This window comes from Bombina bombina, chromosome 2 (genome assembly GCF_027579735.1).
Source record: "Bombina bombina isolate aBomBom1 chromosome 2, aBomBom1.pri, whole genome shotgun sequence".
Taxonomy (NCBI): Eukaryota; Metazoa; Chordata; class Amphibia; order Anura; family Bombinatoridae; genus Bombina; species Bombina bombina.
In genome coordinates, this window is record NC_069500.1 from 329,450,389 (window position 1) to 329,463,790 (window position 13,402).

The 13,402-nt window shown below is 38.6% G+C and overlaps 1 protein-coding gene across 1 annotated transcript in view; it reads left to right on the forward strand.

Annotated features, from left to right (window-relative positions):
* The first annotated feature begins 1,087 nt into the window (after positions 1-1,087).
* Positions 1,088-13,402, forward strand: part of VSIG10 (V-set and immunoglobulin domain containing 10) — a 188,114-nt gene continuing 175,799 nt past the window's right edge. The window contains exon 1 of the mRNA XM_053701681.1: positions 1,088-1,930. Coding sequence (XP_053557656.1) covers positions 1,765-1,930 — 166 coding nt within the window. The 5' untranslated portion in view covers positions 1,088-1,764. The remainder of the gene's footprint in view (positions 1,931-13,402) is intronic.

Consider the following 13,402-nt stretch of genomic DNA (forward strand, 5'->3'; position numbering starts at 1 on the left):
GCCTTTAACATGCTATTATATTGCAAGCACCTCATCACTGTGTGTCTCAAGTAATTAACTACTGGTTAGATGACTTCTCAAAGTTTAAGGATATATTTGAGAATTAGCCTACTCTGGTATAACACGTTTATGTGCTCTGCTATCATTGGTGATACTGAAAAACACATCAATATATGGAGAGGGACTGAGGAACTCAAAGTTCTTGCCCCATGCATAGTACAGGCCATCACTATTGGTGCATGCATTATTGCTGATGCCTAGATGACCAGAAGGTCTAAATAGATCATTCCTGGCCTACAGGGGCATGCACCCCCCCCCAACATAACTAGGGAAATTATGTGGAGCCCCTACCTGTTCCCGCCATAAACTTATGCCCCATCCTGGCTACTGCCCTCCACGCTGGGCTAGTCACCCTGTAACTGCTCCAGGCTCCAATCCCAGATTCAAAGAGGGCAGCACTCATATGTGGCCTATTAGGGGTGTGAAACACCCCTTGCAGTGATCATGAAAATGGGACCACCGGCCTATGCATCTGCAATCTGCTCCCCAATTGTGCCTGATCCAGCCACACTGCCACCATCTGCTGCTGGCATGGGAATCTAGTAGTGATCCAAAACATTAGAAAACAGCAGGGCAGCTCTTCCTGCACCCTAGCCTGGGGGAATTACTGGGTCTGAGAAACAGCCAGGAGTGTGCAGGTGAGCTGGAGAGGGGATACAAATGAATGTCCTTGTAAATAGAAACAGGGTGGGGAGGGAACACACACACAGCAGCATTACAAGCATATCAGGGTAATCATGACGTGCTCCCTTCTTCCAGCTACTTCTAGTTTCATATGGCCCGTGTTTTCCACTTTTTCATTTCTCCATTCAGTTAAATGCATGGGGATTCTCGTTTTTCTAGAGGCCATTGCTTCAATGAAAAATCCTAAAAAGACAAACGTTATCGTATCTATTTACTTCCTCTGTGCACACCTTTTATTCTTTCTTTATCCCCTCCCACATTTTCACCTGTCTATTCACCCCCTGATAGTGTATGCAGCAGCCCCACCCCCTTTAACTGCAGCTACAGAAGCCCATCCCTTATTTTGTTCCTTTTACATTTGTTCGGAGCACTTTTTTCCCCACTGAGTCCCATGAATTACTTGTGGTCTGCCTTGACTGATAGAGAAGAGTTGTTACATCTACTTGTGGTTTGTTCAGTTTGAGGAGAGATTGTGAAGATAGGAATCCTGGTTTTGCCTGGTCTGTTTGAAGGGAGATCGTGCAGACACTCAGTAGTCCTGCTCTGTAAGTGCTGCTGGAAACGAGACTTTGCATCCAGTGCTCTGCATGTGCTGCTGGAAGGGAGATCGTGCAGACACTCAGTACACTTGCTCTGCCTGTTGCTGGAAGGGATATAGTTCTTCTCACAGTAGTACCCTGCTCTGCTGCTGTAAAAAGAATTTGCATACGTGCCCTGCTCTGCTTGTGTTGCTGAAAGGGAGACCGTGCTGTCACTTGCTCAGTCTGTGTTGCTGGGAGGCAGATTATGCAAAAAGTACCCCTGATCTGCCTGTGCTGATCGACAGCTTTTTGCAACTATTAAACCTCCTTTCTTTCCATGTGTTGAAATCATTCTTACCTCACCCACAACCTGTACCGGTGAACAAGGTACCTCCCTTACCTGGGCAAAGGGAGTGGTTTCATTCTGTTGTTCTGCTCTCAAAGCCGGAAGGAACAATGTTGCAAATTCAGAAAAATTAAAAAGAAAAACAGATTTTAGATGGGAAGCTACAGGGTGGTTATCCACAACCCTTTACTTCTGTTTCTTATTTTCATTTTGGAAAAAAAAGGAAGTGGATTTGTAGTCAGTAGGATGGGGAAGAAGCGGATTCTGATCTGGGGGCTGCTGTTCATCGTTTACTTCCAGACCTGTGTGGTATATGAAGGTAGGTGATAGACTCTAATTATAGTTGTGAGATTGGCAATCCCATAGTGATCACCCAAGATCTACGTCAGGCAGAACATCAGTGCCTAACTCATTGCCAAAGGGGCTGTTACCCAAATGCCAGCCCACTTTGGTAATTTATAGAAAGGGGCATTGATTGACTAGTGCCTGTGTGTACAGCCTGTGAAATGTAAATGACCATGCGGGAGCAGGCAGTACAGTGCACCTGACACAATGTAGACTTCCCATACTACCTGTTAAACCTGTCCTGTCTTCATGGTTTTTCGCTCTTGCCCTAAACTGGAAATATTGTATGAAGTCATTTCTTGCTGTGTGCTTTTTAAATGACATGTGATGAATAATGTTTTCATAGACAATCTTTCTCCAGGTTTATTATTTCAACATCTCCATTTATACATAATAAACTATTCAACTTTTTTTTTTTTTTTTAGATTTGATAGAATTAATCACAGTTACAATAATCTTTTATTTTTAAATATGTTAAAGGAATATGGAATTCAAAGGAAATACAGTGCACTTCATAGTTTCAATGAAGTATTTTGCATTGTACATACACTTGTAAAAATGCTTCAGGCAAAATTAAACACAAAGTTTGTGATATTTATTGTACCACATACCCTGAATGCATAGGTAGCTGCATACACACACATTCTCCTCTCCCTCATGTCTGAGTGTCAATGACATCACAGTACTACACCTCACCACTGACTCCTACATATGCTATGTGAGTCACATGCACAGAAAAATAATGTATATTGTAAAAATACTAATATTCAGCAGTGTATTTAGAGTTAGTGCTTCCCTAGTTATTGGAAAATATACTACCTCGAGAAACCCCATTTCAGTACATACGTGTCTCCTCTAATTTTTACAACCAGAGACCCTCGACAATTAATTATCATTTATATTAAACCTTTTTTTTTTAATTTTGTTTTTGTTTTTTTACTGGCAACCATGTGGTGTAAAACACTGGTGTGTATTTGTGTTAGTGGCAGCCAAAGAAGTAAAACTGCTCAAAAAATATAAATGGCAGGTCAAGGGTAAAGCTTAAAGGGACACGAAACCCTTTTTTTTTTTTTAATTCATGATTCAGATAGATAATACAATTTTAAACAACTTTCTAATTTACTTCTATTATCTAATTTGTTTCAATTTATTTGTATCATTTGTTGAAGGAGCAGCAATGCACTACTGGTTTCTAACTGAACACATGGGTGAGCCAATCACAATCAGTATATATTGAGCCACCAATCAGCAGCAAGAACATAGGTTCTCTGCCGCTCATGAGCTTGTCTACATAAAGCTTTCAGCAAAGCATAACAAAAGAAGGAAGCAAATGAAATAATAGAAGTAAATTGGAAAGTTGTTTACAATTATATCCTCTATTTGAATTATGAAATACATTTTTCGGGTTCCATGTCCCTTTAAAGATAAGTTTTGGGGAGAGGCCATTGTGGGTGACCCCACAAATCACCAGTGTCCTGTCAGCTTGAGGTCATCCAGTATTTATGGAAAGGGCAGCTGCCAAGTCAAGGCACTGGTCTAGGTGGTCTTCTATATGCTCCTGCATCTATTCAAAGTTTAAAATAACTGCTGCAAATGTAATCTTTTAAAGTAGCATTGCACATGGGTATTGCAGGCAAGTTTGATGTTATGTCTTCTTTAGATTAGAAAAACTTGGGAAATAACGAGTTATAAAGGTGGCTCCGCTGGAAAGGCCTATTTCAGCTGTAGCACATGCTATAAAGAAGTGATGTAGTCAGGAGGAGTCCAGGGATTTAAAAGAACATGAAAGTCAAAATGCAACTTTTATTACTCAGAAAGAGCATGCAAAGTGGCTTTTCAATGTATTTCTGTTATATAATTTACTTTGTTCTCTTGGTATCCTCTATGGAAAAGCATACCTAGATAGGCACAGGATCTGTACTATTGGTGGCTACACACATATCTCTCTCGTCATAGGCTTACTAGATGTGTTCCGCTAGTTCTTAGTAATGCATTGCTGCTCTGGAGCTGACTTTAAACATGTGTTTAACTATTTTACAATAGTTATATGCTAGCAATAATGCAATGATAAAATGCTTTAGCATATTAGAGCATTTTCTTTTACAACTTTAGCTGGGGTACCAGGGAGGTGCATAGATAAGAGCAGTAGCTAAATGTACACTAATATAAATTAATAACTAAAAATATGCTATGCCATATACTACTGTATTATCCAAAGGTGAGTGACAGGCAGGACTTGGCAGAAGCACATATGGAAATCATACATTTCAAGGTTTCAATGTCTGTAGATACAAATATGAGGAAGATGCCTTCTATTATATTCCTTTTAATATAGGGGAGTGATCTGTATCTGGACTTGGATGAGAGCAGTGTAGATACAAATCAATGATTTTTTTTTTTTATATTTGAATCTGATTTTTTTAAAAATAATACTTTTTGACGAAAAATCTATCTAAAAATAGTTTCTGTTTAAGATACATTATAGCAAGATACTGTATATTCATGGCTGTAATAGTTTTTTGGTAAATTAATTCTATTAATCCATTCACAATATCATACTCTCCCAGAGGTTTCTTTCAGATTATTTTGGACAATTTTTCTATGTTGACGGTATTATCACATATTATTGGTTTTGTAGAACTGTGAATTTGTATCAGCAGAAATAACATGCCCCTTCTTATGGTATCGGCTGACACAAATTCACACTGTTTTAAATTAACATACAGAGTTGAAAAATAGACATTAAAGGGGAGTAATAATGAAAGATAGAGCATACAATTTTCAGATTTACTTCTATTATCAAAATTTGCTTCATTCTTTTGGTATCATTTGTTAAAGGAGAGCAGTGCTATACTGGGGCCTAACTGAATACATTGGGTTAGACAGTGACAAACAGCTAGCTCACAGTAGTGCATTGCGTCTGAGCCTACCCATGTATGCTTCCCAACAATGGATACTAAGAGAAGAAAGCAAATTTGATAAGATAGGTAAATTAAATAACTGTTAAAAATTGCATGTTCTTTCTGAATCACGAAAGTTTAATTTTTACTGTCCCTTTTATGCCATTGTGCCCCTGCAAATCTATGTACACAGAGAGTGACAGAGTCAACCCATACTAAGTTTCAAGAAGCTCACTGAATAGAAGAATGTTTGGCGTTTAATAGATTTGCACAAGGACCTAAGTGTAAGGAGGGAGGGGCAAGCATTAAAATGAAATTGGTTATTCTTTTATTTAAATAAAACGATTTAAATTGCTATTACTAAGGTAATCCATTCGTTTTCTCCTTCCAATAAATTACATATCAAAATTTGATCAAATCTGAATGATTTAAATGAAATCCACCATGCATGAGCGTGACTGTGCATGTATTTTATGTATATCTTGCGGGTAAAGTAAGACATTGGCTAATCCTAGCATTACCTGGGTAAACCTGACATTACCCAATCAGCTGTGGGTAAAGCCCAATGTAACTTGATTAAATCTTCTCAGAGTGGATCGAGTCACAGCATCAAAGATATATAGGATGCACTGTAATTCACATATCTTCACTACCTTTTTTGCCTCTGCCTGGGGGGTTCACTTGGGGTGGATGCCAGAGGATCGGCGGGGCGCCTTTCTTGAACGCCCTAGGCAAAGGCAAAAATAATAGTGTATATGGAGGAATTACATTACATTGGGCTTTACCCACAGCTGCTTGGGTAATGTCAGGATTACCGATGTCTGACTTTACCCTTAACATATATACAGTATGTATATAGGGGACAGTATGCTGCTTCCCACCTAGGCATATGCTCACTAATGTGAAATGTAATGCAGATGTATAGTTTTTTTGTTCTAAAAACAGGGACATTTAGTCCTTTTCATTTAAATATGTGCTACAATCATATTATTGTTGTTGGGTTTTGTTTTACTAAGCAGTATGATTTAGTAAAAAAGAAAATACAATAAGATCCCAATAAAATGTAGGTAAAAATAGAACCCAACTGACAAAGAGCTGATTCTCTTAAGTTCTCTGCTCTTATGGGATTGATTCTATAAGGTGTCTGTTGGTATTATGAGAGTCCTCAGGGATTATTTTAAAGGCAATTTTTACCTTGCGATCTGTATAAGGGGTGTTCACTAATATGCTTTCTGTTAAAGGGACAGTATACTGTAAAATTGATTTCTCTTTAATTGTTTCCAATGACTTGTTATACCCTTTGCAAAGTGTAAAATGTATGGAAAATTGCACCTTTACGTACATTTTGGTATATAAAATAGCTATTTCTGTTGATTGAAACGGTAACTTAATGAAATGGGCCAAGCTTGCAGGGAGAACAAATGTCATTAGCTTATCTCAATGTATTTCCACAAAATCCTCCTTATCTCAATATACACAGTGAGACCAATATTTAAAAAGAACAAAGGAAAATGTACATTTTAGTACCTCCTTGTCCAACCCCTCACTGGGAGCATGTTTTTTTCCCCTTTCTAAACATCCTTGTTTACATAGCATTTCAATATCCATTGCTTATACTTCAAAGTATAAGGCAAATAAGTTATCTGTAAACAATTGAATACACACTCTCTAGCAGGTAAAATGGACCGTTGGGAAAACATTGAAGGGAGGGAAAAAATTATAGTACACTGTTCTTTTAACGAGAGACTGTTACTTTACAATATAATGCTTCGTAAAATAAGCTGATGATTTCTCTTCATGACGGTGAGTTTTTGAGCACATATTATCAATCATTTTTTCTCATAATAAAACAAACCCACCAAGCTTGTGTGCTTATTTTGCATCTTTCTTGTTATGCAATGCAAATTAATTTTCCAAGTACAAGTGATTACAGTTAACTACCAGTTATTTTTGGGATGAAGATGTGGAACTTTATGTATACCTGCTCCCTTTAGGGCTTTATACAGTGCTAACAAAATCATATGATATGGAATTGAGAAATCTAGTTTATTGTGGTCATACAATCATCTATGAGTGAGCAGTAAATGTACTTGTGCTTTTCAACAACACAGGGCTTCGCTGGGGGTATTAAAACAGACGTTACGTATTTAACCCCTTAGTGACCAGACCATTTTTTATTTTTCTTACCGTTAGGGACCAGGGTTATTATTTTATTTTTTAATATCTTTATTTATAGACTCAAGTAAGGTTACAATGGTAATAGCATTACATCACATGCTTTGTAGTGTTTCAGATTATACACAAATAAAGATAGAATCTAGCGGTCTTGCGATGTGACAATGACAGCCATAGCAGGTGTCTAACAATAAGAAAAACCCTACTCGAGCATTTTTTCTTTTTATACAACTATTATACACAAACTGGGGAGGGAAGTGGGGGGGGGAGGGTAAGGGATGAGAAGGGAGAATCAGGAACCTAAAGGGGAAGGAGGGAGAAGGTCCTTGACTTACTACAGTGTTCGGCTTCCATCTTACTGCCAGTTGTCCGTAGCGCAACAATGTGGTTTATCAAATTCACTGTCCGTTCCATTAACCCTTAGGGAAGGTTAACTTTTGGGAAGGGGGAAAGGGGAGAGAGGGGAGGAGAAAGGGAAAAGGAGGGGGGGAGAGTTTATGAGCAACAAACTCTTAAATGTTTCATGGAGCCTAAGCCAACTTACTCTCTGTGATGAGCAGTGAAGTAGAAAGCAACGGGTATAACGTCTGGAGAGGAGACACCTGGTCCGCCCTTTGTAACCTTTGGATGATACTGCTGTTCACTGTAGGATAATAAAGGTAGTAGGAGTGGGGTATGTGATGCTATGAACAATGGCAAGGTGTGTCAGGTATTTCAGATTGAGGGGGGGCTAAGAAGAAGACACTTCTGCTGTGGGCCATCTACCTTTTAGCTGTTCTGTCATGAAATAGGTGCTATTAGAGAAGGGGGTTAATATTTGTGTACAAATGTTGGTAGGGAGAGTCAATAAATATGGTGAGTCCCTCAGATAGTAATTTGCGTGTATAGTGTATGGATTGAAGATATGCAAAGGTGCTGTATCTAGGCAGGTCAAACTTTTCCTGCAGGTGTGCTGCTGGAAAAGCCTTATCGGTTAAGGGGTCTATTAGTTGTGAAATTGCACTTGATCCTCTCTCTTCCCATAAGCCAAATATACTTGTGGTCATACCCGGGAGAAAAGTGGGGTTGCCTCTCAATGGGAGGTGTTTGGCAATTTTATGAGAGAGCTTCCACCACCTACACAGTTTTGCCCATGCCCTAAGCGGATCCTTAAATAGTATGTTATCTTTAATTTGAGAAGGAAGCAAGTGTATGGGAGTGTGTGACAAGAAAGCTAGGTGTTGTGGGTGGACTAAGAACTTTTCTAGTTGCTCATCATTAAAGACTAATGTTCGCGCTAACCACTCAAATACCAGCTTCGATGACATAGCCCAGTTATACCATTCTATATTTGGAAGTTTCAAGCCCCCTTTGTCTGGTGGGAAAGCTAATTTGAGTCTGCTAATTCAACGTTTCCTAGAATTCCACGCAAAGTTGGTAAAAGCACTTGTAATAGTGTTCAAGTCAGTTCTTGTTAGTAGGAAGGGGAGCAATTGTAAAGAATATAATAACTTGGGCATGGCTATCATTTTTATCAAACTTACTCGGCCCGACAGTGACATAGGCAGTTTAGTTCAGCTATTAAGTAAGAGCAGATTTACTCAATTACAGGAGGGAAATGTAACTTATAGATCAGGTTTGGATTTATGTGTAGATGAATGCCTAGGTATTTAAAGGAACCCTCTGTGATCCTGAGCTTTGTTTGTACTGTTGATGGTTGAAGGGGCGCTTTAAGGTATGTCAGCTCTGACTTTTCCAGATTTACTTTTATCCCGAGATTTTTCCAAACTGCTGAACGGCAGCAATGAGGATAGGAATGTTATCTTTTGAGTTTGCTATGTACAGAAGCAGATCATCTGCGTATAGTGACTGGTGTAACTGGTGTGTTCCTATATGTATTGCTTCTGTTTTGTTCCGAATGAGAATGGCAAGGGGCTCTATAGCTATATTGAATAGAAGAGGTGAGAGGGGACACCCTTGTCTGGTACCGCGTTCTAAAACTAATGGGGAAGAGACTTCACCATTGACGAGTATTTAGGTGCGTGAATTCGAGTATAGCATTTGAATAATGTTGTGAAGTCTCCTGTGACACCGAATTTGCTTAGAGAGGTTAGGAGGTGATCCCATTCCACCCTGTCGAATGCCTTTACCACGTTGAGAGAGAGGAGGCATGCCTCCGGGAGTGTTCTAGTGTCATTTTGATTTTCCCCCTGCCAATAGTGGTTAATGACTGCTAAAGTTTTACGTATATTGGTGACTAGCGACCGATGTTTCATGAACCCCGTTTGATCCCTATGAATAAGCGTGCCCAATACCAGGGCTATTTTTTTATATTTCTGTGGTGTTTGTGTTTAGCTGTAATTTTCCTCTTACTCATTTACTGTACCCACACATGTTATGTACCGTTTTTCTCGCCATTAAATGGCCTTTCTAAAGATACCATTATTTTCATCATATCATATAATTTACTATAAAATGTTTTATGAAATATGATTATTTTTTTATTTTTTTTTAAAACATACTTTTTCTAACTTTGACCCCAAGAATCTGTTGCACATCTACAACGACCAAAAAACACCCTTGCTAAATAGTTTCTAAATTTTGTCCTGAGTACTGTATAGAAATACCCAATGTTTGCATGTTCTTTGCTTTTTTTGCAAGTTATAGGGCAATAAGTACAAGTAGCAAAACATATATTTTTTTTTCTTTTCAAAATTAGTGATATATATATAATATAATTTTTTTTTTTTTGTAGACAACCAAGTATTGATCTAGTACCATTTTGGTATATTTTATGCCACCATTTCACCACCAAATGCGAACAAATAAAAAAATCGTTTCACAAACTTTAGGTTTCTCACTGAAATTATTTACAAACAGCTTGTGCAATTATGGCACAAATGGCTGTAAATGCTTTGCAGACATATATGGCTTTGGCATTCCTTTTTGTCATTAGAAGGCCGCTAAATGCTGCTGCGCACTAACTTGTATTATGCCCAGCAGTGAAGGGGTTAATTAGGTAGCTGGTAGGGTTAATTTTAGCTTTAGTGTAGAGATCAGCCTTCCTTCTGACACATCCCACCCCCTGATCTCTCCCTGACTCCCCCTCAAACAGCTCTCTTCCCTCCCCCCACCCCCCAAAGGTCTGCCAGTATGAAAATAAGTTTTTATTTTAATTTTCTTTTTTTATATACTGTATATATTTTTTGCAGGGTAGTATCCCCCCCCTTACCTCCCAACCTCCCTGACTCCCCCCCCAAACAGCTTTCTAATCGTCCCCCTCTACCTATTAGCCGCCGTGTTAGGTACTAGCAACTGTCTGCTAGTACCCATTTTGCTATATATATTTTTTCTTTTCTTTTTTATTTATATATATATATATATATATATATATATATATATATATATATATATATATATATATATATATATATATATAAAATCATTTTTTATCCGTAGTGTAGCTGCCCTCCCCTCATTCCCCTACCACCCTACCCCCTCCCAGATCATTTTAGTAAAGTATTATACCTCCTTCCCACTTTCCAATTTTTCCATAGTGTAAGCCAGTGATTTTTAACCTTTTTTTTGCCGTGGCATACTTTTTTACATTAAAAAATCCTGTAGCACACCACCAACGCAAAATGTTAAAAAAATCACACATTGTAGCCTAATACAGCATATATATATATATATATACACATACACACAAACACACACATACTGTATGTATTGTGCTGTTATGCCATGCCTCCTACAAACTACCCCTGCACTGGGAGTAAAAAACAAGCAAAGTTTAAAAAATATGTCACACTGTTGTCAATCTGCCGTGGCACACCTGAGGATCTCTCACGGCACACTAGTGTGCCACGGCACACTGGTTGAAAAACACTGGTGTAAGCGGTCCCACCTGCTCCCGCCCCTCTCACACACACTCCCGCCCTCCTCCTGCCCCCTCCAGCGATGGGCCGCCGCCCACCCGCATCCCTCCTATCCCTCCCTCACCACCAACAATCGGCACTATCGCTGTCCGATGCAGAGAGGGACACAGATTGTCCCTCTCTGCATTGGTTGCTTACCAGAGGGTATTGCACGATGCCTCAATATCGAGGCATCGCTGCAATACCGTGAAAGTGGCTGGAAGCGATCATCATCGCTTCCAGTGCTTAAAACCCCTGAGGACATACAGGGTATATCCTTGGTGATAAACAACTGGTTTTTGTAGGACATACCCTGATATTATAAATATAAAGTCTAATGGCAAAAATTATGAGAGTGAGATGTATTATTTACTGGTGTAGAAAATAAAAAAGTGTACACTGTCCCTTTAAAATACCTTAATGCAACCCAGCCAGGACAACTGTTTTTAAAAACAAGTTAACCAACATTCTATGAGTATTTTGTGCTATGCTTACAAGTAAGACTACTGAAAATTACCAGTTCTTATGGTCTCATTTATAGTGATGGTAAACTTTCCCCTTTGTATAATCAGATCTGGAATGTTAGCCATATTTTAGATGGAGTTTAATTCATCAGTTGTAACAAAGGCTTTCACTTAGTTTTTAAAGGGATATAAAACCCAAAAAAATATTTTGGGATTCAGCAATTTTAAACAACTTTATAATTTATTTCTTTCATCTGTTTTTCTTCGTTCTTTTGGTATCTTTAGTTAAAAAGCAGGGGCATATGCTCAGGAGCCTGGCCATTCCTGGACCACTATATGGCAGCAGTTTTGTAATTATGATATCCATTTGCAAGAGCACTAGATGGCAGCACTATTTAGTACCATGTAGTGTTCCAGCTACTACCTAGGCATCTGACTTAAAGGGACACTGAACCCAAATGTATTCTTTCGTGATTCAGATAGAGCATGCAGTTTTAAGCAACTTTCTAATTTACTCCTATTATCACATTTTCTTCATTCTTTTGGTATCTTTATTTGGAAAGCAAGAATGTAAGTTTAGATGCCGGCCCATTTTTGGTGAACAACCTGGGTTATTCTTGCTGATTGGTGGATAAATTCACCCACCAATAAACAAGTGCTGTCCAGTGTCCTGAACTAAAAATAGGCTGACTCCTTAGCTTAGAAGACTTCTTTTTCAAATAAAGATAGCAAGAGAACGAAGACAAATTGACAATAGGAGTAAATTAGAGAGTTGCTTAAAATTGCATGCTCTATCTGAATCACAAATGAAAAAATTTGGAGCTTGGGGCATTCTTCATTACAACTCCATCTAAAATATTTTCTTAACATTCCAGTTCTGTTTATATTAAAGGGACATGAAACCCCAAAAATGTTCTTTCATGATTCAGATACAAAATACATTTTTAAACAACTTTCTAATTTACTTCTATTATCTAATTTGTTTCATTCTCTTGGTATCATTTGTTGAAGGAGCAGCTATGCACTAATGGTTTCTAATTGAACACGTGGGTGAGCCAATGACAATCAGTTTATATATGCAGCCACCAATCAACAGTTAGGGTTAGATTTATCAAAGCTGAGGCGTACAGGGGCACGTATACGCACCCCTGTACGCCTTAGCTCGCCTGTGGTGGGGTGAAATTACCCGTAGGTAATTAACATTGCACACAAGCGCAATTTTGCGCTGTCGTGCAATCCTGCCCCCTGCCCGCGCACAGCCAATCACGCACGGGCAGGAGCTGTCAATCTCCTTGGTCGGACTCGACCGCGGAGATTGAATTTCGCCACCTCCGAGGTGGCAAAGAGCTTAGGGAAGCAGCGGTCTGGTGACCGCTGCTTGATAAATTTCGGCGAGCAAGTTCTTATGAGAACTTGCAGCCGTAGGGGCTTGATAAATCGAGCCCTTAGAACCTAGGTTCTTCTGCTCCTGAGCTTGCCTAGATAAACATTTCAGCAAAGGATAACAAGAGAAGAAAGCAAATTAAATAATAGAAGTAAATTGTAAAGTTGTTTAAAATTATATTCTCTATCTGAATCATGAAAGAGTTTTTTGGGGTTTCATGTCCCTTTAAGGGGAAAGTTGCCATCACTTTATTGCTGAAAATTCATTTAACAGAAGTACTTTGCAAAAGTCCCTGTCTTCCGAGCTCCTCCCACCTCTGACAAATCATGTTGGTGAGAACTCACTGTTTATATTCACATTAGCCATTGCTAGAAAACAGAACTTTTATTCAACCACAGGAAGATTTAAAGGCACAGTAAAGCTTTTGTGTTTGTTTTTTTAATGAAAAGAAAAAAAGTATCATGTTACAGCTGTACTGTGTTGTCATTTTTGTTTTAAAGTGAAGGTCAATTTAGATGAATCGGTGCCCGGTTTTTAATAATCCTATTAAAAACAAGGGCACTTTAATTAATCAAAATTGACATTTCACTTGTTTTCTTCAAATACTTACCTTTTAATCTTCACAGC